At 39.9% G+C, this 26,201-nt stretch overlaps 1 protein-coding gene across 4 annotated transcripts; it reads left to right on the forward strand.

Annotated features, from left to right (window-relative positions):
• The first annotated feature begins 1,838 nt into the window (after positions 1-1,838).
• On the forward strand, positions 1,839-25,597 carry LOC121058587 (arylsulfatase D-like). Of its 4 annotated transcripts, none has more exons than XM_040534352.1 (12): positions 1,839-2,188; positions 2,382-2,652; positions 3,707-3,785; positions 4,248-4,388; positions 5,195-5,337; positions 6,301-6,423; positions 8,005-8,428; positions 9,524-9,660; positions 11,452-11,586; positions 15,929-16,091; positions 17,081-17,202; positions 22,711-25,597. In XM_040534352.1, exons 3-12 carry the CDS (start codon positions 3,751-3,753, stop codon positions 23,079-23,081), a joined length of 1,794 nt encoding a protein of 597 aa, XP_040390286.1. In that variant the 5' UTR covers positions 1,839-2,188; positions 2,382-2,652; positions 3,707-3,750; the 3' UTR covers positions 23,082-25,597. The 4 variants fall into 4 exon arrangements, with proteins under 4 accessions (XP_040390286.1, XP_040390304.1, XP_040390296.1 ...); XM_040534370.1 differs by having other exon boundaries at positions 5,216-5,337; XM_040534362.1 differs by having other exon boundaries at positions 2,441-2,652.
• Positions 25,598-26,201: the final 604 nt, after the last annotated feature.

Raw genomic sequence — 26,201 nt, forward strand, 5'->3', positions numbered from 1 at the left:
GTAGGGATTTTTTTATTCTCCTATGACAGCCCCTGCAAGCATTTTACTTGCTCAGCCAGTTTAATTGCTTAACAGTTTTCTTATCATCTCAGTGTTTTTTCACAAGCATTACATTAAAAAAAAAATATTTCTGTTTGTGTCATTTCAATATTTAGCTTCTTCAGTACAGTAAGTTCACTGAAAACTTGTCAGAGTTATAAGGGAATATATAGGGAATATATCAATGTGAGTGTCTCCTTGTAGTACTGAGACGTGAGAAACAGAGAGGCAATATAAAGCACACAAAAACTCAAATGTTTTTGCTGGCAGAGAATTCACCAGTAGTACTGAGTAGTGAGGAAACAACAAATTCCTGTACTTTGGTGTAGTTTAAAAACAGCTGGAAAGGAGGAAATACTGCAGGGCTTGGAATGCAAAGAAACATAATCCCCTTTCTGCTTCATTATTACAAACCTTTTTTTTTTTCTTTTTTTTTTTTTCTTCTCCTAATAAATGATCTTGGTTTAAAAATTAATTCTGTTGGAGACAATAAGTTATCACAGGTGTTACCTTTGCTTTGGGTCACTAACATAGTGGCGAGTAATAGGACGTAAGGGCTGTATGAGCAGCCTCCACTTCCAGACATAGTTGTATTACTAGGGAAAAATTCAAAGTGTTTTTTATTGTTATTATTCTTTCCTTGTTGTTTTAAAGACATGCCAGCAGCAGCATGGGCACATCTTCAGTAGTGATCACATGGTCAGAACAATGGAAACAGTCTAGAAAACTGAAAGAAAAATTTAGTCATAATTTGGACCAAAGACAGATGTAATTTAATACTTACGTTATTGGCAACTTTTAAAGACACACCCTTCCCAAAGTGTGACATAATTTTCAAGAGAGACAATTTTCAAGAACAATCTTTGCACCAGAAAGATCACAAGCTGCTAAGTAATTGTACCAAATAACTATTATAGTCAAACAGGTCTTAGTAAAAGTAGCCAAATTTGACACCTTGTGTCTTAAAAGGTAACCAAAGGTAGTCATGTGTGCAAAGAGGTCAACAAACAAAAACCTGCCTCCAGCCGTGGTTATCCCTGCCAACGTGTTATACAAACCTGCCAGGTGAAGCTGCTTCATCTTTCTGCCTCACTGACTCCTGCTGACTTCTCTCGAGTGCAGAGTTAAGTTCAGCACTCGCAGTGTTCAAGAGACTGGGAGGACTGAAATGTCAACAAATGAACAGACAAGAGTTTCTCTGATTGCTCAAGACCTTAGAAGGGTAAAATGCATTACAGCAGAGCTAACTTCCCAAAGTGTATGTGTGGAAGGAGGAATACTAAACACTCAGTTGTGGGAGAAGACAGTGCAATTAATATCTTCAGGTGGGTTCAATATCACAGGAGGTTTAGCTTTCCTCAAAATGCAATGAAGAATAAAAGACGACATGAAAGAAGAAAAGGGGGAGGACAAGCTAATCCTGTTATCCTGCCTGGAAGGCAAGAAGGCAGGGTGGGAGGAAACAAAACCACAGGCTCTGAGTTCAGTTTTGCAATTATTTGTGGCATCTCTTTGGAGGCATTAAAATAGAGCAGCGCTAGGCTTTACACAAATCTGCACAGAATTAACTGGGTAGGGAGTCTAGAAAAGGCGGTGGCCGTGTTGTGCCAGTGTTTCGAGAATAAAGACTTTGTACTCTGCCTGGAATTCATGTGAAACCTCAGCGGCGGTCCCGCTCGCTCGCTGCTCCTGGCAGGCATCCCAGCAGTTCCTGTGTCCAAGACTGGGGGAAGGGAGATTAAGAGCAAAAGCAGTAAATCCAGTCCCGCTTCCTCCCACGCACATCTTAGAGGATCAGGACTGCTCAGCAAACCAAGGAGCAAGAAGAATTTGAGAGCAAAAAGAATAATTTGTTTTCCACATTGTTGAAAGGGGCTGGCCTTTTTTATTAGACTTGATGTCCAGTTATTGTGGCTTACTGGTTTACAGAGGAAAGTGCTATTTGCCATTTTCTTGGATTTGTGTAAGTTACTGTGCTGATTCTAGAGGACAGTATTTTTTTAGATTTATGCATTACATTGTTTTTTGTTTTTGTTTAACGGCTAAGAAATCTTCACAAGCCCTAGGCCCCAGTATAGTGTTCATCACACTCCCAGCAATGTCAGTGAGAGCTCTGCTTTTAGAAGGAATCAGCCCCTAACAGAAAAAGGTGAATATGTATATTTAAATTGATTTTTTTAACAAGTTTAGTATTTCTTCTAATCCTTCAGTAAGGGTAGTGTTCGCAAAATGGCTTGTATTAAATTGGGAAGCACTATTTTTAATCTTGCCACAGCCAATAGTATTAAGATCCAAGCGTCTTTTAATATTACCACTGCAGCTCCTCAGTTTGTATTTCTCAGCTTTCTTTAGAAGTTCTACCAAATCTCTGTCTAAACATCAATGTAACTGCTGTCACCAGCTGGCTGTGCCACGTGAACATGGGGACACAGTGGAAGGCAAGAGAGCTGTTGTACCAGCTTGGAAAGCTCATCGACACCCACTGGAGATGAAGAGAAAGAAGTGTGGCAAAATAAGGATTACTCATGGACTGGACATTTCATACTGTGATCTCATTTTGCAGTGAAGAAACAAACATCTTGAATTTACATCAGTATACAGCATGAAGATGAGGTATGCCAGTCCCAGTGCAACCAATTTATCCCTGGCATCTGCATGTCTGTTTGAATGGTTCCAGTGCAACATCTGCAGATCTCTTGGTCTGCGTCTATTCACAAGCAAAAAGAGTGCATTCCCCAAGCCATTCTTTGACCAAAGCAACTAGTTGTACTCAGCAGGCATAGGAAACTGCTTCCACTCATAAAATGTGCCTTACCAGGCAAAAATAAATATTTAGAAACCTAAAAGCCATTTCTAGACTTTTAAAGTCCAGGTTGAGTTCACAGAGGTGGCAGGCAGAAAAACCTGCTTGTAAACTTGTAAATGGCATTATGCTTAGAAGTTCTTTATCAGAATATTTATGTTTCTGGACAGTTTTTAGTAACATTCAGATAGAAGCACCTCCCTGAATATACTAGATGGCATCCAAACCTAAGTGTTACGGTCCCTTCCCTAAGAATTAAACTCTAATTATTGGTTTCCAGACGGGCTTTTCTTTGATGCATGCTTTGTAGTTTCTAAGCTGACAATAAGGATTAGCTTCTTTTCCTGGACCTTAAAGATAGTTTGATATTACATAGAGAGTGAGGTATTAGTTTTACTTATCACTTCCTCCTGTTCGCCACCTAATGGAAGCCTTCCTTTCAGTGAAATTCTGTGCTTGTATTTAGTAGCTGGCATCTTTAACGCTTGTTTCAAGCTGTGGGCATATAGCCATCTTGCCAAACACCAGTCCCCCTGAAGTCAGTGGCAGATAAGAGCAGGCTGCATTTTGTAAATCTGCGTGCTGTGCTATCTGACCCTACGTGTCCTCAGAAGCACTCTCTCCTACCTTGCAGTGTCAGTTCAGGAGGGCTCTGCACACACGTGTTCAGGAATTCAGAATGATGATCAAGCCCTAGTAGTTCAGTCCCCCTCTCTTACAGTCAGCCCACAGGCGGTGGTGATGTGATTGTGGTAATGCAAGGTAGTTAATGACTAACTTCACAGACAAGATCACAAGAGCTGCTGGGCTCTGATTGTTGGTTGTTTTTTTTTTTAATGATTTTTTTTCCTTTGTTTTAACCAGAATTACATAACAAACTGTGTACCCATTCCATACAAGGGGAAGCCATGAAGTTTACCAGGGAACACAGTGGTAAGAAAAGGTATCGCTAAGGGTCTTTCCTATGTTTTTAAGTGTTGCACATAAGAAAATGTAATCTCTTATTTAAAAAAAAAAAAAAAAAAACTTTGATAATCTAAGAGCAGAAAATATAGATTTAGAGCTATAGGTCTTTCAAGGCCTTTCAGCCTATTCTTACAGGATACGGAGGTTTAGTGGCATATGTAGTATATGGTGTATTACATGTAATATATGTCTGATGAGATGGGTGGAAATGTCAAGAAGGAAAAGTACATACAAGATTCCTGTGCAAATGGGAAAAAAAATAATACTGGTTTCAGAGAAATCAAGTTTTGTAAATACTCAAGAGCTCCATCTGCTGCCAGTATTTGGTAGCTCTTTGCATCTAAAAAGTCTTCATAATACTTAAAGGATAATAATTTAAACTACATTCTAAAGCTTGCAAACAGTTTCCTAATATTAACCTTTTTACTTCTAACTTCAGGAGCTGCCTGAGCATTTGGCTCATTTTATGTTTGTTTCCAAGAACTTGTGTATCAAATCCTTCAAAACCCAATTTTTTACTGATACTGGCTGATGATCTTGGTATTGGAGATGTGGGTTGTTACGGCAATGATACAATAAGGTAAGAGTACATGCTACAAATTAAATTATCTCCCCCCTTACTGGTAAATTTTAGTAGGAAAAACAAACAAACAAACAAAAAAAACACCACTGATGGCATTACTAGAAAACTCCTTATTAACGGATTAGTTTGTCTAGATACACTTCTTTTCAAAGACATGTATAAAATAAATGTTCTACAGTAATTTCTATTGGAGTAATAATTATACGAGCATGCTTGAGTGACTTTCTTGGACTTCCAATTTTCAGCATGTATCGTCAGAATTTTGTAAATGTGCACATGCCCTATATTTTTCAGGCATGTGTATAATTTGTAAGTTTCCACAACTCATGGATTGAAATGCTAAGGACCACGATTAGGATATAATACCAGCTAACAATTCCAATAGGCTTGTTACAGAGTGACAGCTCAGTCTATGATGTGATCTATTTCTCCCTAGTGCAGTTTTCAGTCTTGATGTAGCCTGGCTGATTGGTAGAATGATTGTGTATATATATATATCCCTTGCCTATTCTAACCTATTTTAGTCTCACAAATTCTGTGTCCTGTTTCTATTAGTAGAATCTTTTTCACTGTGCTTCATGAGCTTCTGATACAGGATAGACCAGAAATACCTTTATATATATATATATAAAACATATCTATAGAAAATTTCTTTTCAAAGTAGTTAAGATATCTCAAAAATATATAACACAGTTTTCCTAGTTGAGTTGTAGATAAAAAGAGGAATTTGTAAATTTGGTGATGATGTCCTTGAGAAAACTAGAAAGACACTGAGAAGTTCTGTATAATACATTTTTTATCAGAGATGTGATTTTTCTCTTTAGGACCCCCAACATCGATGGCCTGGCAAAGGGAGGAGTGAGACTTAGTCAGCACATTGCTGCAGCTGCTGTCTGTACTCCAAGCAGAGCAGCCTTCCTGACTGGCAGATACCCCATCAGATCAGGTTGGGCCTCTCTCTAATGGTTGACTGCAGTTTGTCTAGCCATTATTGCTATTAAAAATCCCCTTAAATAAACCCGTTATAACCCTTTAATAAAGGCTAGTTAATCTAAGGATTTGGGGCATCAGTGAGATGGGCAGAAATCAAGATGACTAGATTCACTGATTGAGTTGTATGGGAAAAGGCCCACATAAAGCACATTTAATGCAGTTAAATGACCACACAGAAAAAGATAAAAATCAAAACAGCACAAAGCACTCAAAGGTAGAAACATGAAGAAAAACAAAAAAAGTGTGTAAACACTGTATGTTCAGTGGTATTAAAATTATGTTAAACAAACCATAATATTTTGAGTATCCTGACAAACATTTTCATAATGAAATCTGTTAGATGGTGGAATAGTTCTCAACAATAATGTTTTAAAACAAATATTTTAAAAACAAGACAAAACTTGAGCCATGTTATCTCCCAGTAATCATGAGTGTAGATCTGATCTGATCCTAACTTGCTAAAGAAGATGGCTTTGTGGATAAATGAAATCATGAGCTGTACATTTCAGAATTGTGTACCCATGACTCTGTTAATCTTTTGTTTTATATAAACTTTCCCCTTTTTTGTCTCTTTTTGTTTGTTTGTTTCTTTCTTTCTTTTTAATGTGATATTTTAACATTGTGATATAACTTTGGTTTTAAGATGTTGCCTAACATCCAAACATAGACATCTTGGTGCCATTTTAGACACTCCAGCATAGCTGAGGTATCTGCATTGGACTAGCATTTACAACATGGGACTTGGAGGGGATATCCTTCTGGAGGTCAATCAGAATGCCCTACAGCATACTGAATGTACAATAAAAAGGTACTAGACTTAGGCAGCTGAATCTTATTCGTTAGAAAGAAAAATCTGAAAAGACTGAAAATCTTAAGTATGGCTTGTTTTAGTTTAAAGACTGTTGTTTTTCTCCAGGCATGGCATCCAATACGCAATACCGTGTTCTTTTTTGGAATGGGTGTTCTGGGGGGCTCCCGCCTAATGAAACTACTTTTGCCAGAATACTGCACCAACAAGGTTATTCTACAGCACTTGTAGGTATGAGATGTAGAAACTTGCCACCTTTTCATTGATGTTATTCAAATGAGGCTGTGTCAGTAAATATTTTTCTTTTCCAAATGTCCAAGATCAGTTAAACTAGAGTTTTTGTAGGCATAACTTTAAAAATCAGCAGGGTTTTTAGAATCCCACTCACAACCCCCAGTGTCAACACAGTAATGATAAATCCAAAATAAGGATGTATGGAATACTCAGATATACAGAGCAAAAAAATAAAAATAAAAATAAAAATAAAAATAAAAATAAAAATAAAAATAAAAATAAAATCTTGTTTGCCCAGCACAGATTGCTTTAGAAGAACCAACAGAGATATTCAGTGATCTATAGTCTATCTATTTGATCAGGAAAATGTCTGCCAATTGGCACCCAGACACTACAGTGTCTTAATTATATCTGATGGATAGATTTTCTATTACTTATGCATCCTGCTTATCATACAGACTCTAAAAATACCTTAATTTTCTTCAAAAAGCAACTCTGTAAAGTGAGACCCAAAAAAAACCAAAAAACAAACAAATAGACAAAAATGAAAGAGTCCCACTGCCTCCAGTGGTTTTTGGATCAGAATCCATGTTCAAGAAATTAAATCCCGTTAACTGTTTGCCAGTTTCACCTGAATAGTGATTAAAGGATTTGTCCTTCAAGCACCTCACGTTCTTAGGCTCTTTTTGAGGTAGTCAAATGTGTCATGTGCTTAATTGTAATGACTATGATTTTCATGCCTCTGTTTGGCTCCAGCACACTGAGGTGTCATGTAGTTCCTAATGAGTATTAGTGATGTACAAGCTTCACAGGAGCCTGTGCAAAGAGGGGATCTTTCCCTAGCTCCTTGCAGTCTGTTATAGCTTATGCTGTAAAACACATTCATATGCAGGCTGACAGAGCTGGTTCGGAGCTCTCCAAAGTTATTTCTCTGGCTAATAGGCCCAAAGTCCATGGTCATAGACTGTCTGTCTTTCAATGTCAGGATAATTACACTGCTCTGTAATATGACTTCATTAAGCTTCATTATCAGTGCATGACATATTCTGATATGTCCAATTGTACTGGATAATTGGAACGGCCTATTTTTGCTACTCATTTTAGGATGAATATAGACACAGAGAGCCAATGTGTACAACTTCTTCCTGAAATCTGTTCTTGAATGTGAAGGTCAAATAGAAATTGTGTGTAAATTAGCTCATATTTTTGCACTTTGCTGTTTATTTTGGCAAAAGGGATTCTCCCCACCAGGCCACGCATTAATGAATGGCTACTTTATCATTTAAAAATAATAAGCACCAAATAGCGCAACCATATTGGTACTTATTCAGGGAGATGGCTGAGCTGGACTATTGCCCTGTATGGAATTTTTTTAAGATAAGTGAGGAAAAACAGATATTCTGCTCAGATAGAGTGCCAGAGTATGATTGCTCCCAGACAGCCTGTCCTATTCCAACCTGCTCCTCCCTTGGCTGCACCTTAACTGAGGAGTGCAGCCAACCTGTTAGAAATACAGGCAGACACATATGAGAGTAATAATGTTGGATTTTATTTAATACCTTTATTTTAAATTTGCAGGGAAGTGGCATATGGGTGTGAACTGCGAATCCTCCCGTGATCACTGCCATCACCCTTTACATCATGGTTTTGATTATTTTTATGGCATGCCTTTCACCCTTTTGAATGAGTGTCAAGGCACAGATGACCCTGAACTGGCCAAGTCTTTGCAAGATACATATTGGCTTCACTCACAGATAATCTTCCTTGCAGTGCTTACACTTTTGATTGGAAAACTGACCAGCTTATTCCAGGTAAAATGGAAAATAATCATATGTGTGGCCATCTGTGGTCTCCTGTATTTCCTTTCCTGGTTCTCCAGCTATGGATTCACCAAGTACTGGAACTGTATCCTGATGAGAAACCATGATATCACAGAACAACCAATGAACCTAGAAAAAACTACTTCTAATATGCTGAAGGAGGCAGTTTCATTCATTGAAAGGTAACCAACAAAAATTGTATCACCTCTTAAGGATTTTCTAAATCACACAATTGCTGTGTCATACAACACTTGGTTAGGCAGCTGGCATGCTGCACCACATGCCCCTACTGCTGGCAAGTAACAATTTGCTGTTTTCCCCCTACATGTCAGCATCCAGCTGCTGTCCTTCATCTTTTACATAGCTTGTCAGCAACTCAGGAAGAGATGATTTTGTTGCCTTTATGTTTTGTCCTGAAAGGGGTCCTGGCCAAGGACTATGAATTCCTATTCATAGGAATAGAAAAATGATCTTAGCCTGATTAATGGACTGTCATTTAAAGGTCCAAATGAAGTTAATATTTTACAAGTAGGAGACTGATACTGAGTTTTGTTTTGTTTTCCCAAGGTGTCCTTCATTTACAGTACTATCAGCTAGAGTTAAACTAACGGCTAATTTCTTAGAAATATTTATGTGACAAGTCTGAGCATATCCCTGAATAAGATTATATTATTTCTCTGAGGGCTTGGAGGTTTTTTGTTCGTTCTTTTTTTTTATGGGAAATTGGGGTGAGAGAAAACTCTTCTGTAAAACTATGAACATAGATGTCCTCATAGAGGATATCCTCAGGTTCGTAGGATATCCTGCCTGGCCTCTAGCTGCCCATGTTAAAGGAATATGGTTCCTTGTGGGTCGAGTGTCATACCTGCCAGTTTCACAAGGATGTCTCAGGGACACCAATATTTACGTTTAAGGAAGTGAGTCCTCTTGTCCTTGCCTCTGCGTGTGTGTCACTCTTTAGGCTATGAACTTTTGTGCTTATTTATCTAATGTTCTACACATACTTAATTTGGAACAAGAGAAACGTCCCATCACTATTTTGGTCTTCATACAGAACCAAAATCTTTGAGGGGTGTTTTAATCCCCTCTGTCTCCCAAGGCCTCAAAAATGCAAAGATGTCAAAATCCAAAATTTTTATTCTAGACCCTAAACATATTTTTAGTGAGATAGTCACTACCATATTACTGTTATATATATCACTTGCATATTACTGTTATATTTTGTTCTGAGTGATAGTTTGCAGAGAAATGACTACTGTTGTTTTCTTTTATTTCAGAAACAAGCATAGACCGTTTCTTCTCTTTTTTTCCCTTTTACATGTTCACACCCCTCTGATTACCACAGAGAAGTTTCTGGGAAGAAGCAGACATGGCCTATATGGAGATAATGTAGAGGAGATGGACTGGATAGTGGGTAAGTGGTGACTTGAAGGAAATCCTTCATGTATTTGACAGTGGAAAAGAAACACCCCATCAAAGGGGTGGTCACAGAACTCCCTATTTATATATGACAAAAAACTTGCCTTGGATATATAGTTAGCTCCAAAGGTTGCCGTTTCATTACCACACCTTTCTTCTTCTTAGGCTGAAAGTGCAGGCTTTTCTTGTGACAAGTTTTTCTTCCTACTTTTTAATTGACACACTTCTGTGTTGTAGAGTTAAATGAAGTCAGATAATCAGATTATTAATCAATATGTATGATATTACTCCAGCTGTCTAGTCTCAAAAGATATAACTGGTGATGCTGATGAAGCATTATACACTGATCGTTTTGTGTACTTGTTCCCTTTATCTTTTGTGTACTTGTGTACTTGTTCCCTTTATCAAGAAATAATCCTTACAGCAGAAGTCTGAACTCCTTCCCAGCCAAAAGGCCAAGTTAAAAAGTTATGATGTTTCATTTAATAAGTTAATTAAATTTAAAAACATAATTTGCACTCACAGCTCAGATTTATACCTAAGCCTTAATTAGTAGTTCCTTCTCGCTTCAATGGGATGGAGAACGATAGCTCTTATTTACATTTCCTGAAAAGTGAAGGCCCTACTGACAAAGTATTCACCGTTCACCTCTAGTTGCCGCACTCCAGACCAGATTCCCTGAGCCTTTTCTACCTCCAATAGCCATGTTTAAAAAAATCTGCCTTGAAAGGAGCCTGATTGCTTGTGATTGGCAGGCTGAGCACCTCTGCAAGATTTGATCACACCAGAGGACTCTGGCACACTCCTTTTCTAATTTTTGGCACCAACTACATTCAGACACAAGCTACTCAAGCAGAGCAGAATAGCAGAAGTACACTGGTGTAAGGAACATGAGTTGCATAGGACAAACAGGATACAGCTAGGGAGGACAAAAGTCTCCTTCTAAGCTAAGAGATTTGGGCTGTAATTCAGAACCAAGAGGCCTAGATTCAATCTAAATTCCTTTTTGGAGGTAGGTGTTAGTTTTTAAGTAAGGTCAGTAACGATCTTGACCAAGGGGACACAAGAAATCTGTAAAGCAGAGCAGACTGAGCTCATGACCCCATCACTGGCCCTTGTTTTTTCCTTGAATGTCAGCTGCTGTTGCTTCTGTAGCTATGGAAGCTGTTTGTGGTGATCATATTTTGATGCAGTGGGTGATTTGGAAAAGCAATCAAAGATAAATTATACTCTGTATAAATGTTTTATCCTGTCAGTACTGAAAACATTCCTTATGAAGTTAGATCTGAATTGCACTCTGCAGAGTTTTTGCCACTGACTTCCAGAGAAGATTTTGGCTGATCGTGTGAAGCCTCATTTCAGAGTCTCTGTTTAGTTCATGGTGAGACAAAAGCATTTCTCTGGGACGAGGAAGCGCTATTGTTTAAGCTTTTCAAGATGCTTGAGGCTATACAGCAGAGAGAGTCCTTGACTAAGAATTTACAGCATAGAACTGACAGAATATTTTGAGAGGCCTGAACAAAAGGAGCATTCATTTAACTTATTTTCCGTTTGGTTTTATCTTTTATTTTCCAGTAACAGAATTTATTTTCCACAAACGGAATTTGGACGCATTCAGCAGCTTTCTGTTGGGCTCTTATCACTCCCATGATTTAGGATTACTCTGCATTGCTTGTGGTAGCTCATTACAGAACTCACTGAGGTCAATGGAATGCGTGTCTTCACAAAATTTTAAAAATCTGACTGCATCTCAGAACATAATTTTGATGTTTTGCTTTGTTTATAGGTAGGCTTCTTGATGTTATTGACAAGGAAGGCTTGAAGAATACCACATTCATTTATTTTGCATCTGATCATGGGGGATCTGTAGAGGCTCACAGAGGAAATGTCCACTTGGGTGGATGGAATGGGATCTATAAAGGTAAAATCTTGGCAGCATGTGCATGCATAAAACTACCTATTAAAAATAAAATATGTCCAACTATTTTTACAAAGGTATTTACAAAGCAACATGCTGGAATGAAAATCTTAGTTTGTAGGGCTGGAGCAACTTTAGGGCATCAGCTAGTCATCCTTCAGTCCCTAGACAAGATCTCTTTCACCAAAGCTGTTCCTGACAGCTACATTGTCTTATCTATTCTTGAAGACCTTCAGTGATTCCCCAAGTACTCGTTTGCATTGTCATTGCTACTAGATTTGTTTGTTTGTTTGTTTGTTTCCTGGTATCTACCTTTCCTTGCTGAAGATTATGCAGAAGTTCTTTCCTTATTCACCAATCTAAATTATTTTATTTGACATGATTTCATCTTGGCAGAACTGTTACTGATATGCTAATTTCCTTCTACATGCTTAAAAGTTATAAGATTATTGATTGCAATATTTATTCAGGCAGTCTACTACTATTTGTTTTGTTTTGTTCTGTTTTGTTTTCCAAGATAGACATCACAGCTAGCCTTTTTCCAGTCTGATACTTCACGAAATCTTCACAACTCAAACAAAGCAAATCTTCATCAACTAATGCTATGAATGCTCCAAACATTCATCAGGTTTAGACTGTTTGAAAACATCTGCCCTTAGTCAAGGCTCTGATGTTGCCTAATGGATGATAGGGTAAACTATGTTTGTTACTTGGTAACAAGCCATGTTTTTGTATTAAAGACTCATACAGAAGCATCGTGAAAATCATTTAATATTTCAGTTTTCTTTCCTGTTTTGTTTGTTTGTTCCCCAATGAATACCAACTAGTACTTTCTGCATTTTTTTCGTCATGATACTTCTCCTTTCTCTTTCTCATCACTAGTTACCTTTCATTTTACGTTTTGTCCTTTCTGATTTTATCATTAAGAGCCCATAAAATAAACCATCCTTAATAGCCTGACCGAGATTCTGCCTCTTGTATTACTCCTTCTTGGACTTGAAATCCACCAAAAAGCACATGAATTGCCTAAATAATTATACTTCCTAATTTTGCACTGGAATATGAAAACCTAAACTTGTGCCCTTTAATACTGGTTCTTTAAAGACTCACCAATTCTTCTTGATATTTTTCCCCACAAACAGTTTCTCTGAGGAGTCCTCCTTTATCAGTCCTGTAGCTTTATTAAAATCTGCCTTTCTGGAGTTCCTTGTTTTTTTGTTGCCTTACTCCTTTAGGTCTTAAATTTTTCATTGTCATTCTCACCCAACCCACCTTTTATGTGGTTATTCTCCACTTATTCTTGCTTTAGTACTAAATCATAGAATCACAGAATCAATCACAGAATGGTTTGTGTTGGAACAGACCTTAAATGTCATCTTCTTCCAACCCCTCTGCCATGGGCAGGGACACCTTCCACTAGATCAGGTTGCTAAAACCTGGCCTTGAACACCTCCAGGGATGGGGCATCCACAGCTTCTCTGGGAAACCTGTGCCAGTGCTTCGCCATCCTCTGAATAAGGAATTTCTTCATAATAGCTAATCAAAATCTACCCTCTTTTAGTTTAAAACCATTACTCCTTGTCCTATCACTACACTCCCTGATAAAAGAGTCCCTCCCCAGCATTCTTGTAGGTCCCCTTTAAGTATTGGAAAGTTGTTCCCAGGGGTCTCCCCAGAGCCTTCCCTTCTCCAGGCTGAACAACCCCAACTCCCTCAGCCTGTCTTTGTATGAGAGGTGCTCCAGCCCTTTGATCATCTTCGGGGCCCTCCTCTGGACTTGTTCTAATATGTCCATGACATTCTTCTGCTGGAGGCCCCAGAGGCAAATGCAGGACTCCAGGTGGGATCTGATGAGAGCAGAGTAGAGGGGGAGAATCACCTCCCTCACCCTGCTGGCCACTCTTCTTTTGATGCAGCCCAGGATACATTTGGCTTTCTGAGCTGCAAGCACACGTTGTCAGCTCACATCAAGCTTCTCATCAACCAACACCCCCAGGTCCTTCTCCTGAATGCGTAAATACTCCCTTCTACTTGCTTTTTCCATCTCTTTTGTCATTTTGTTGAAAATAAACTTTTTTCTTCATTGAAAAGCAAAGAACACAGTTTCTAAAGCCCACTGCTGTTTAGTATTTATGTTTTTCCTCCATTTCCCTTAGATGAGCTCTGTTCTCCTTTCCCTGTGCTTCACCATGAAGTCAGGGAGTGCTACTTTGCATCAAAGTGTACATCAGTGCAGCAGGTGCTAAAGACCAAACACTTAATGCTTTTATCACAACAGATCTGATGAGATTCCTTAATCTGAACTGAAATCCTCTGGAATTCCTCTAGCTGCCTGAACCTATGAGATAACTCTCGATTTCCAAGACCTGAAAAGCCACTCTGATACCTTGGGCAGCTTGGCACTTACTGTATAATGAAGCCTGAAAACTGTTCCCATTGCTTATTTCCCTACAAATGAAGATTCAGGTGCTTTGATCTTGCTCAGCTTCAAAATGCACATTCTCTACCAGTAAGTTCTTTGATGAGCCACACAATAAATTTTTGATAGAGCTTAGATCACATCCGGTAACAGTCCTAAATGGAAAATTAGCCTTCAGTTCTGGATATGAAGTTTCCATACCAGTAACAGATGCAAAAATAAAGCCAATGGGCTAATTTGAGTCTAACCTAGGGTATTCACTTCTGCTAGCCTAACATAAGTACATGAATAACAAGAGATGAAAGGTGAATGTGATTAGATAGTGATTTCAATGAGAGGACAATGTTGAAAACATGCCTGCTTAGAGATGAGACAACAAGAGATAGATATAATATTAGTTTAGAAATTAACAACAGAAAGGGGTTATTCACATTTATCTCTGCATACAACAGAAGAGGGGACATCCCATTGAAACTAACAAGCAACAAACAATTAGTTTAATTCATAAATATCTGTAGAACTCACTGCTGTAAGGTGTTATTACTGCTAAGAGGATATTAAAAACAAGAAGAAGAGCCATGCATATGGGTAATAACAGATGTTAGTAAACAACAAGGTGTGAGAAACCATCATCCTACAAAGCACAAGGTTATTGCACAAGTAGATGGACTTGCCCTTTTTGTAATCCACCATACCACTTTGTCAGCCTCTTAAACCAAGCTCTGGGAACTTTGGCTCTCAGCTCTACGAGCACACCTCGTCCATAGTAAAAGCCAGAGTTTAGTTTAAACTACCATTTATAGTAGTTTATTAACTGAACTAATGGTAGTTTATTAACTGAACGAATACACTAGCTTCTAGTTTTGCTTGACAATTTTTCTACAAGGTTTTTCTGCAATTTCTTGGCATTTCTGCCCTAGATAGGATGAACAACAGAGCAAATGTCATGTAGGTACCTGAGCTTCACACTTACATTTTTTTATTTTCTGAATGGGCCTTCAACTTGGCTAATGGATTTCTGGCTTTAATGGAGTTAAATGGATTTTTTGGCTTAATTAATATCCCCACCCTTGACATTAAGAATAGACATTTGCAATTAATTAATCATTCTCACTTTGAAGTAGCATTCAAAAAAAATATTTTGACTTATAAGATAACCAATGTATGGAAGAGAAAATAAAAGGAGAAGATTAAGAAGATTAGAGGAATGCAGAAAAAAAAAAAGACTGGATTTTTTTCACATCAATAGAAATGTAGGTGGGAAGTCTTCCTTACTGCGGAACATTTAGAGTGCTCCCACATTTACCACATGGGTTCTGCACTTGGGACCACCTCAGACCATCCCCAGGATTGTAAATTCTTGGAGGGCAATCAAACATTATCATAGTTCCTCTCACTGCTCTCCAGGATTGGAGAAATCATTTTGTAATGTTCAGCTACCTCTGGTTTAGGACTGTCTGACAACCAAGCTTGCCCTGCGTTAATCCCCCTTTCGTGGGCACCATGTGAGGCTGCAACCTCTCTTTCACTGACAGAGACAGATATTGCTTTTTACTAATAACGGATGTGCGTGTTTTTAGGGAGTGTGGAGATTATTCTCAAACATGACATTCAATTAAAAATACGGGTTAGAATGTCTTCTCAGGCATCAGAGGGTGAAATTGTTCCTCTTATGCCCAAAACGCTGCTTTGTATTGGGTTTCTATATATACCACACAAGGAAGTGTAAAATAAAGTGAGTAATAAGTAATCAGCTTATTCCTGAAGAATGGAGCTTGCATTGTAGCCATTCTGCTGTTCTCCATGTTTTCATTAAAAGTATTTGAATATTTTGAAAGTTTTAAACCCTTTAATTATCCATGCATAATAAATGTCTAGTATCTCTCATTCTTATATTTTTCTGGTATATTTTTTCTCCTCTAACAGGTGGAAAAGGAATGGGAGGTTGGGAAGGAGGGATCCGTGTTCCAGGAATAGTTAGATGGCCTGGAGTGTTGCCTGCAGACATAGTTATCAGTGAACCAACAAGCCTTATGGACATTTTCCCAACAGTGGTTCACCTGGCTGGAGGGGTAGTGCCTCAAGACAGGTACAAAAGTGGCTTCATAAACCTGCTTGCTCTCCTTTCTTGATTTAGATCAAAGCTGACTATATGTCACACATCCTAACGCCCGCGGGTTAAATTCTATTAGTTGCTAAACCAGATAGTTCTCTAGCAATCTTCTGCTTAGTTTTCCCCATCTTACCTGATTATATGGGAAAGGCAAAGGAAAACAACATGTGTTATCAAGGATCAGTTAGCTAACTCAGTTTTCTAATCACTGAAAGGGAACCTGGCCGACTGGGGTCACTGGGATAACTTTAAAAAAAAAAAAAAAAAAGGAACTTTTATATGAAACTTTTTTATATGGAACTTTTATATATTCGTAAAGCTGTTTGGTCCTGTTAAAAATACCTAAGACAGGCCCTTTCCCAGACTAGGATGCCTGGTTCTTTGTGAGTAGGGAATATGAAGCAAACAGCCTGTATTTGGGTGCCAGTAATGGAGAAGGAAGTTCCTCAGAAGTAAACAACTAGTAGCATCTATGTTAGACCCCTCTAAAGAACAAGCGAAAGGCTGGGTGGCTACGACATTCTGAGCAAAAAGCAGAAAAGTTCTTGTGTTGCATGAACAAGCCAACTGTCAGTCAATTAACTAAATGGCACTATTTTTACACAGCCCTAAGCTCACAGAGCTCTTGGTGATTTCAGTTTCAGGGAGTCAGATTAAAAGCGGTGACCCTTGCCTTCTCTATGGTTATCACTTATTTACCCCCAGGAAAATTACATTAATGATAACTTATCTCCCCAGGATGTGTGAACTAGATGCAATTTCATAAACTGCTATTAACTACTAATCGCTGGCCTCCACCCTTCTACACAATTAAAAATGTCAGGGCTCGTTAGCTAAACAGTGGCCTATTCTAGAAATAATACTTGAAATCCTAATTCTGCATGCATGCAGAGTGCATACCACTTACACTCCAGCTGCAGGGTGAAATTCCTGAACAGCCTGGTGACCTCCGGCCTCTCCATCAGGGTAATCGACGGACGCACCTTGCTGCCTCTACTGCAGGGGACAGCTCAGCACTCCGAGCACGAGTTCATGTTTCACTACTGTGGTGTGGTTTTGCATGCAGTGCGGTGGCACCGAAAGGACAGTGAGTATAAACATTTCCACCCTTCCGCTGATCAGAGATAATGTAATGACCTCTAATTTCCAATACAGTAGCATGTAAAAACATCTCTACACATGTGGAGTTTCTTTCTTTAAACTTTTGCAAGGTGCAGAATGGCTGAGCTGTTAGCTAGCTATCCTGCCTTGCCTGAGGGAAGGGTTTTGCTTCCTGAGTAGCATAGCTTTAAGATTCCATGTTGTTGCTGTGTCTCTATAGCTTTTGCTGTGAAAGCACTCAGGATCAGCTTTGCTTTGAAGAAAAAGGAACTGCACACGTAAGGTCGTTATCTTAAGGAGTAGTTTGTTTGTTTTCAGTAGCCCTACGTTATTTGTTTTGTTCTTTTTCAGCTGTGGCATGAGGCAGGCTGACTGCAGCTGTAATGTTCTCCCTAGCTTTCAACAAGCACCCAATTTTTGCTGATGTCACCCTCCATTAAAGCATAAAATAGAATGGGCTAGCAACTGGTAGCTGAGTCCTTACTCCTGCTCAGAATGGAGGGTGGCATCTGTGTGACCAAACAGAAGCAGTGATTCACCTCCTGATTAGCACATCTGGGCACATCATTAGCACATTAGATCAGTCACACCTAAAAGTGCCTGCTTCTCTCCACTGACTAAAGAGGGAGCTGAGACTGCCCATATCAGATATAAAAATCTCCCTTATATTAACTTAAAGTTAATTGAGATGAATTATACCTTCTGTGAGCAGATGTGAAAGTATTTGTAAAGCTAACAAATTAGTGGTGGTGCTATACATCACCACTATACATTTTTGTTTGTTTTGTCATTCTGCACAGCAGGAAAAATTCAGAAGCCAAAGGAGTAGGCTATACCTACTCACCTTCCTTTAGGAACTTGAATGAGCCTCTTTGATTTTTGTTTCCCTGTCTATGAAGTGAGAGAATTACTCAGTTCTTATGAGACTACAGTTAGGTAACAATTACAAAATGCTAGGGTACTCCACCAACATCAGCTGTTCAAATTCAGCTGTTGGTATGCTGACAAGAAGCTGGCTGATTAAGAAGTACTTTGAGTGCTGACATTGTGGTGAGATAATGTTAGGCAGCCCTGAAAATCTTTCTTATGTCAAATGCCCGTGAAATCTTTCTTATGTCAAAATGTTAACTGAGTGATCTTTCTTGAACTTATTTACATTTTCTTTATGATACTTTCTGATACTATGACAGTTTCAAAAATTAATAGTATCAAGACAAGAGTCTGCCTGCTGAGTAAACACATGAAAACTGCAAAACTTTTTCATACATGCAAATATTTCAGAATAGATTTCTCTGTTCCTATCACAGACGAGACTGTTCTGCTAGAACACACAAGGGCATCAGGATAATTACTGAGAACTTTGCAGTCTTTCTTGTTGGCATGAATAAACACATACCAGGGTTGCAACACCAATTTTTTTAGTCACACTGCCAGTTTAAACTTGAGGTCAGTGCCCTTGACATCATGCCACAGGAACACGGCTCCGAGGCAGGAAGTCACTGAGCTTGGCTGACAGGAAACATGGAGGAAAGCAACAAAGACATAATGTGATGCTGTGTGGGAAGGGGGAGAGAAGAAGTTCTGCAGCTGCCCATCTTCTGCCTTGTAGCTGAGTAATGAGACATTCACAACCCTACACGTCTGAGTCTGAGAACTCAACTTAGGTCCGCAGTCAATGCTGTAACCAGCAGGCCAGCCAGGCACTGAGGTGCTAAGGGGAGGAGTGCTCCTGCGGGGTTGCCCTGCAGCACCCGCGCTTCCACACGTCCCTCGACCCCGGCCTGGCTTCCACACAGCGTAGGGGGCCAGTGGCCAGGGAGGCCATGAGAGACGGGCTCGGCTGTGGGCCGGTCAGGAGCCGCCGAGGGGAGCGGGAGGGGAAGGTGCCGCCAGGGGGCAGCGCGGCACCACCACAACCGCCCCCAAACCGCAACAACCGCCGCAACCGCCGCAACCGCCGCCGCGCTCCCCCTCAAGGCGCAGCTACCGCGCTTGGGGGGCGCCTCGGCGGGAGTCAGACGTCAAATAAGCACTTTAGACAAGGAGATTAATAAATAATGACAATAACAATTCCCTGGATCTCTGGCGCAGTTACCAGCCCCACTTTTTGTTTTCAAATTTGGATGAGCGTGCAGAGGGAGCGTGCCTCCGCCCCCTCCCGCCATCACAAAAGTCCATCACAATTCTTAGAGATCCCCTTAATACATATTTTTTTTTCCACACAGAGAAAGCAGCTTTGTCTGACTGCACAGACTCCTTGAAAACCACTGCTAGAGGAGTCACACTGCACTTCGCTAGTGAAAAGTTAAATTCATACACCACTAAGGGACAAGTTTGAAGAACTCTTTTTCAGTCTAAAGTACTGTTCTCCACCCCTCCTGCTCACCTGTTGTCCCCCGAGGCTGTACAAGGTTTGTCCACACCACAATTTTACTTCAGATGAGAAGCGTGCTTTTGAAGCAACCCACCCTGAGCATATCATGTTCTTGTGCTTTGGTTTGCACTGTGGAATGAACTTGAAGACCATAACTTTAGTTTAGAGCAAACTATCTGTAAAATAGCTTCTAGTATCATAACAAATATGCTCTCATCACTGTCAGATTTTGAGCAGACAGGACCAGAGAGTTAATTTCCAGTAAAGCACCCCCAAAGAAGTACAGTGTGAACGTCAAGCTATTAACACCTCTTTTGCTCTACTGAACAGTTTTTAATAGGTTATACTACTTGCAATATAGACACAGATATGATATACAGATGTTATACAGGGTTGTTTTGTCTTCCTCTGAAACTAAAGCACAGCTTCAGCTCTCATGCATGCCTTTCTACAGTTTTTACCACTGAAACACACTGCTGATGGCTAGGGGATTGAAAACAATGGGATGTTCTGCATATGAAAGACTAGCTCATCAAATACTACTCTTTGGCTCAACTTTCAGCTAGGACAGAAATTCTGCTTCTTTGCTCTGACAGCCATTCCTTCTTACTAGGCTGACAGACTTTTTTAAATCTAAGTTTTTTTACAGTTGGGCCCAATGAAAAGTTTATCACATTCATATTATGTATTTAATGTCTGTTCCCTTTTATTTGCTGGACAGGCTGAATATGAAGCCATTGTGTCTTGATGTCAGGATCCGTAAATTAAGCCCTTCACTGAAGCCAGAAGAATCCTTTAGCTGTATGTTGAAGTGTTTTCCTCTACCACAACACAATAAGACTTATTAGTGATAGCCCATTTCTTTCTGCTCATTAAATTGATTGATTGTTACCAGATGGGTTTGAGAGATGTTTGGATGGAAGAAGCAGGTTTTCTTTCCCTTAGATATATTACATTAACATGTTGCCCTAAAATTCACACACATTCTTCAAATTCTGTCAGAGATACTTCAGTAGTAAATTGTGTATCTCTCCTTGCCTCTTGGAGAGGGCCCAAACCCCTGCTGGTTCCATCAATGCTGATTTCTACCACCTTTTTTAATTTTTTAATTCTTTTTTCCTTTTTTTTTTTTTTTCTTTTTCCCTGATCCCTCTGTAACCTCACTGTTTACTCAGCTCACCAACACAGGTTAATTACAATCAGCCTGACTCTGTCCTTCTGAATGAACTAACAAGGACCTGGCTCTCTCCCACTCTGCAACCCCAGTAATTCTTTGCAGCTGTGAAAAATAGATATTAAAATTTTTGCAAAATCAGAACAATTCTGCTCAGGCACTCTACTCTCAATTGTTGTAGGATATATGTTGTGAGGAATTCAGCTCAGTTGTTAAAGAGTGACTTGATTTGTTTTTTCTGAACACTGATCACAAACTTCTCTGTTGTAGAAGTTCATATCTGTCTATCTCCTATTTGTCTATGAAATGGTCGGTCATTTTAGCTGTATCACAGTCATACAGATAATCAGAAAAAAATGCATATGGCCCAGAGAGTACTTATTTAACTCCTTCTAACAAGCATCTATGTTATGCAACCAACAGACATAGGACCCAAACCCCATGCTTAGGGAACCCTGATATGACAGAGAATGTTCGCATTCTTGTCATAAGATAAAAACATACTTTTAGTCACAAGACAGGGAAAAGTAGGTGGTGTTGGAACACACCCCTGCCAGCAGGACAGCACACACCCAAACAGAGGTAAGGAACACCTGTCCTCGGTAAGCCATTGGCAGCAGTGAGCCATTTTCTTTTCTGAAATCCAGCTCTGCATCCTTTCTTTGACAATTTCAGAAATGGAGATATCTAAAATCTAACAATTCTAAGTGTATTATGTAAAAACATTTCAGAACCATTGAGACATCATCCCTGCACAGAAATGTAGAACGATAGTTCAGCAGGATGTGGAAATTGTAGAGTAGAAATAAATAGAAACATGGCAAGACAGCAATGGAAGATTTTAAGCTAAAAGATTATCTGAGCTGTTATTTGCTCCCCCTCACATTTTAAGAAGTTTTGACAGTGATGGTGGTATTTTATTTTTATTTTTTTTTTTTTTCAATTAACAACATGTCCTAGCTACAGTGACACAAAACAGACAAAGAGTAAAGCTACAGCATCCCCGACACAAAGCACAACACAGGGGACAACAGGAGGAAGTACAGTTCAGCAGATCCCATTGAACCAAAAAGAAAAATGCCACATAGGCATTTGTCATTTCAGATGTCAGCTGTTTGTGCTCAATGCATCAAAGAAATGGCTCCAAGTGTTGAAGATCCCCTTTCTTCTCCTCTCCTTTTTCAGGTATAGTGTCTAATAGTAGTCTTCTTGCTGGGCTGTTCTTTGCCTCCTCTTGGAATGTGTTCAGTGTAGTGCTTTCTAAACACAGGGAGAGGAACAGAGGGAAAGGAGGGAGGAAGGAAGGAAAATCCCCATTTGAACTGCATTTACTTTGTCATTTTTTTTCACTACAAGTTACGGATCTGCACTTATCCAGTGGTCAGTACAACAGCCTGGTAAAATACAAGCTCTGAAGCTGCAAACTGATTGCATTTGTGGTGTTCACTTAAAAACTATTCTCCACATTTTATTGTTTTCATGGCCTGCCATTAATGCCCTCTTTGAAGAAATGCTTGAAAATGGGCACAGAAATGTGTTGCATCAGCTCCCGCCCAGGTGCTGCTCTTGGCTCAGACATACAGAGCTAGCAGAAGAACCATCTACCAGCATCTACATTGAGAAATGGGGGATACATTCTCCATTTTTCCCACAAAGAGGGGTGTAGAGTTTTAAAGGGGCACAAGAAAGGGGCAGGCTCTCCGCACTCAAAATACTAGACCTACGCATCCACCTAGTGTATATGGCCTTGCAAATACTCATAGCCCAGGTGTGCCTTTGAGTCATGAAAACAGTTCTGAGTCCCTGCCAGCTCCCCAAAAGAGCCTTTTTCCCAGACGTGAGAACCATGAGGGAAGCTTGCAGGTAACTTAAACCTTGAACCACCTTTCCAGGGACCTCCCTGACTCCTACTGCCACTAAGCTGTTCAAATGTGCTTTTGTTACAGGGGGCACCACATGGAAAGCTCATTATGTGACTCCAGTATTCCAGCCAGAAGACTCCGGAGCCTGTTTTGGAAGACGAATTTGCCCGTGTTTTGGGGATGATGTAACCCATCATGACCCTCCACTGCTGTTTGATCTCTCACGAGACCCTTCTGAGGCAAATCCTCTCTCGGCTGACACTGAGCCCTTGTTTGATACCATAGTGAACAGAATAGGGAAGGCTGTAGAAGAGCATCGCAGGACACTGACTCCAGTCCCACAGCAGCTCTCTCCTTACAATAACGTATGGAAGCCGTGGCTGCAGCCGTGCTGCGGCACATTTCCCTTCTGTTGGTGCGATAAAGAAAACAACAAAGCAGATGACATACTTTAATACCAAAATCAAAGTACAGTTAGCTTAAAGAAGGTACTAATTTTCACATTCACATGACTACAGTCATACAGGGATGGGGACAAATTACACTGTAATAACTGAAAGGGACATTCTTGATGCTTTTTGTTCAATCTCTTCTCTCACAAATATTCACTAAGCCTATGCTTTAAAAAAAAAAAAGGTTTTTTTAGATGCTCAAAATATATTTTGCCTATGAGTCACCTGTATAATCTATGCCTCAAATGCACAATTCTAGATCAAATATCCAGGTAAATGAACCAAAAATTCTTTCGTTACTGATTTTGAATTCAAATAAATTATGGATGACATGAGATTAAACTTTAATTGCTACTGTTTATACATGTAACATGCTTGTTAAGGCAAAAGGACTGAGCCCAAGCGGATCTCTCTTTTCAAGCCTTACCTTTTTAATAAAAAAGCTGTTGTGTGCTTAAAAACACATTTATACATTTAACTTGGAACCATGAAAACACACTGGCCTCTAAGAAATAAAAGCTTTTAATTTACAGCAACAGTTTGCTTTATCTGTCCATTCATTTATCTGTCATGTAAGAATTCCCAGGGAGAAGAAAACAAACAAAGAAACAAACTGGCAAGTATGTTTTTAAAAAGTAGGTAGTTAAAATTACAATCCCAAATTCAGCAGGTAAGTATCTAGCTATTCTGGAATACTAAACCATGGCAAATCCTACTGACGTACCTTTTCCATGTTGTTAAATCATGTCCCATGTAAGAGCATTGAAAATCATCATCCAGCTGCCTGGACAAGATAGTCCCAAATTTCACAACCTGCGAGACCGATTCATAAGCTGCATGTCCCACTTCAATGGTAATGCTCCTGATTTCATACGCTCCACGCTAATATGCTCCATGAAAAATGTGCTTTGTTTTGGAAGACGGTATTTTGGTTTCAGCATGAGGTGTTAAAAAATCCACAGCGCACACACTAATCACCTCAGTGTATAGGTCATATTCGACAAGCCAAACAAGTGTCAGCACTCTGTACAGTCATTAGGGAAAGGTAGGGAATTAAAATGTCTAATCCTCTCTCGCTGCTCTCTGGTTAACTAAATCATCTCTTAATATATAATCCTAACCATGTTTTTGCAGGGTTTTTGTGTCAACTCCAATTTTTATGCAGAGGCTCCTGCATTTTCTGCTTAAAAAAAAGTAAGTTGTGTGGTAGAGACTGATATTCAAACTTCTGAGCCTTCCTGAGCACTGTGTATTCACTCCTACCACACAGCTAAATGCCTGCATGATTTCAAAAGCGACAAGGGAGGGCAAGACCAGCACAGCAGAAGCTTCAGGTAACTTGTTCCCCTAAACCTAGCAGCCTTGCACAATACGAAGGTCACCTGTGTGTCATTTTTCCTCCATGTAGGACAGGGAGGAGATAAGGAGGCCAGGGCAGCACAGCACTGCTGGGTTGGTAATCCCAGAGCAGTGTGCAGCTCGAGCTCTGACAGCAGGTCCCAGTCCTTTCACCAGCCTCAGGACAAGACAGCACGTGTGCCTGGAATTACATGCTTTTCAAGGTGTTTTCAGGCAAGCTCCTGACTTTTATCCCCCATGTGCACATCACCAGTGTGGTAAGTCGTGATGTCTTGGTCTAAAGAGCACACGTTGTGACCATGATGCAGCACCAAACGAAGTCTCCATAAAGCAAAAAGGGCATTTCTTTGTTATTTCCCCCTTAGTACTTTTCCTCTAAAAGGACGCCAAGCAAATTATGCGGATATTATTCTGCATAAATCAAAGGGCTAATCTGACAATGAACTGGTAAGACAGATCAATGTCAGGCTTGACAGGAGTATCTAAAAATACATTTGTTCTTACTGGTTGATAGCATTTAAATCGAGATCAGCCTTGCTAAGAACTTGTCAAAAGACATTTTTCTGTGGCTGACAGGGATTGAAACCAGAGCAGCTGGATTCACAAGGAAAGAAAATAGCATAAAAGACCCCGTGCTTTAAAGCCAGTTTGGCCGATTCAGAGATGGAAAGGAGTGATCTTGCTGCTCAGGGGGGAACAAAGGCAAAAGTTGTTTTCCAGAGTCAACCCAGCCTGCCCAGTAACACCTATGCTGCCAGTAAAACACAAGCATAAGCTTACCCTCAGATCACCCCAGCACCCTCCTCCCATCCCCAACTGGTCAGACACAAGAACCTGCCCCGTCACAGGCTAGGCCACGACTAACAGGTCTACCAAGAGGCAGGCAGCACAAAAGCACAGGTCCAAGCTCCTGCAGGCAGTGTGGGAAGCCCAGTACATCAGCAAAACCCCCGAACCTCACCTCTGAGCGCAGTGTGAATACTTCTGGCCCGTGGTCAAAGGCAGGCTAAGAGCTAGCAAGAGCAGAGGGCATTTGAATGGGCTGATAGCACATCCAGCACTAAAGCCTGCCCTTCGCCTCACAGCAGAGGCATGGTAAATTATCACCAGAACTAGAAATTATTTAGCTTTTATTATTATTAGAGGTTATTAGATAAATTATTTTACCTGTTTCCTGCAGATCCTGGCCATGGAGTGGTTCCAGGTCTCTGACTTTATACACGCTGTATACACTATCTCCTGGGAAACATATACTCCCCCTACAGCAGGTGAACCCAACATCATGCTTAAGAGTTGTCCTGGGTGCATGCTTCCACATAAAATGCATTAATGGATAAAAGGCTGTTTTTGTCAAATGCGACATATTTGTATTTGTATGATACTAAAAAATAAACTCAGTTACAAAGGTGGTTTTTTTTTTTGGAAAAAAATATAATGATATTCTGAAAAAAAAAAAAAGGGGGAATATATGATGTGCTCTCTCCATTGTTTTCTCATGGCTTCTCCCTTTGTAGAAGGGAAGAAGTACCACATAAACTGGCCTGTTAGGCAAATCTGAGACAACTGGCAAACCACCAAGCCACTGTTAACCACAGGAGAATGCGCCTACATAAGGTTAAATACAGATGCCACACAGAAGGAAGCAGCTCTGTAACAAAAGAAGTTTGTTTTTATGGAAAGAGCTGTGGCTGAGCTGTACAAATGTCTGACATTCGTGATGTATGAAGCTGACTTCCACCTAAATAGTTTGATCATTATTAAATA

Source organism: Cygnus olor, chromosome 1, assembly GCF_009769625.2.
Source record: "Cygnus olor isolate bCygOlo1 chromosome 1, bCygOlo1.pri.v2, whole genome shotgun sequence".
Lineage (NCBI taxonomy): Eukaryota > Metazoa > Chordata > Aves > Anseriformes > Anatidae > Cygnus > Cygnus olor.

Bases quoted from the DNA above. Each gene is read 5' to 3' on its own strand.
- LOC121058587 (XM_040534352.1), top strand. From the start codon at position 3,751: ATGAAGTTTACCAGGGAACACAGTGGTAAGAAAAG. The intron at 9,661-11,451 runs GTAAGTGGTGAC...CTTTGTTTATAG, and splicing joins GGAGATGGACTGGATAGTGG to GTAGGCTTCTTGATGTTATT. The intron at 17,203-22,710 runs GTGAGTATAAAC...CTTTTGTTACAG, and splicing joins GCGGTGGCACCGAAAGGACA to GGGGCACCACATGGAAAGCT.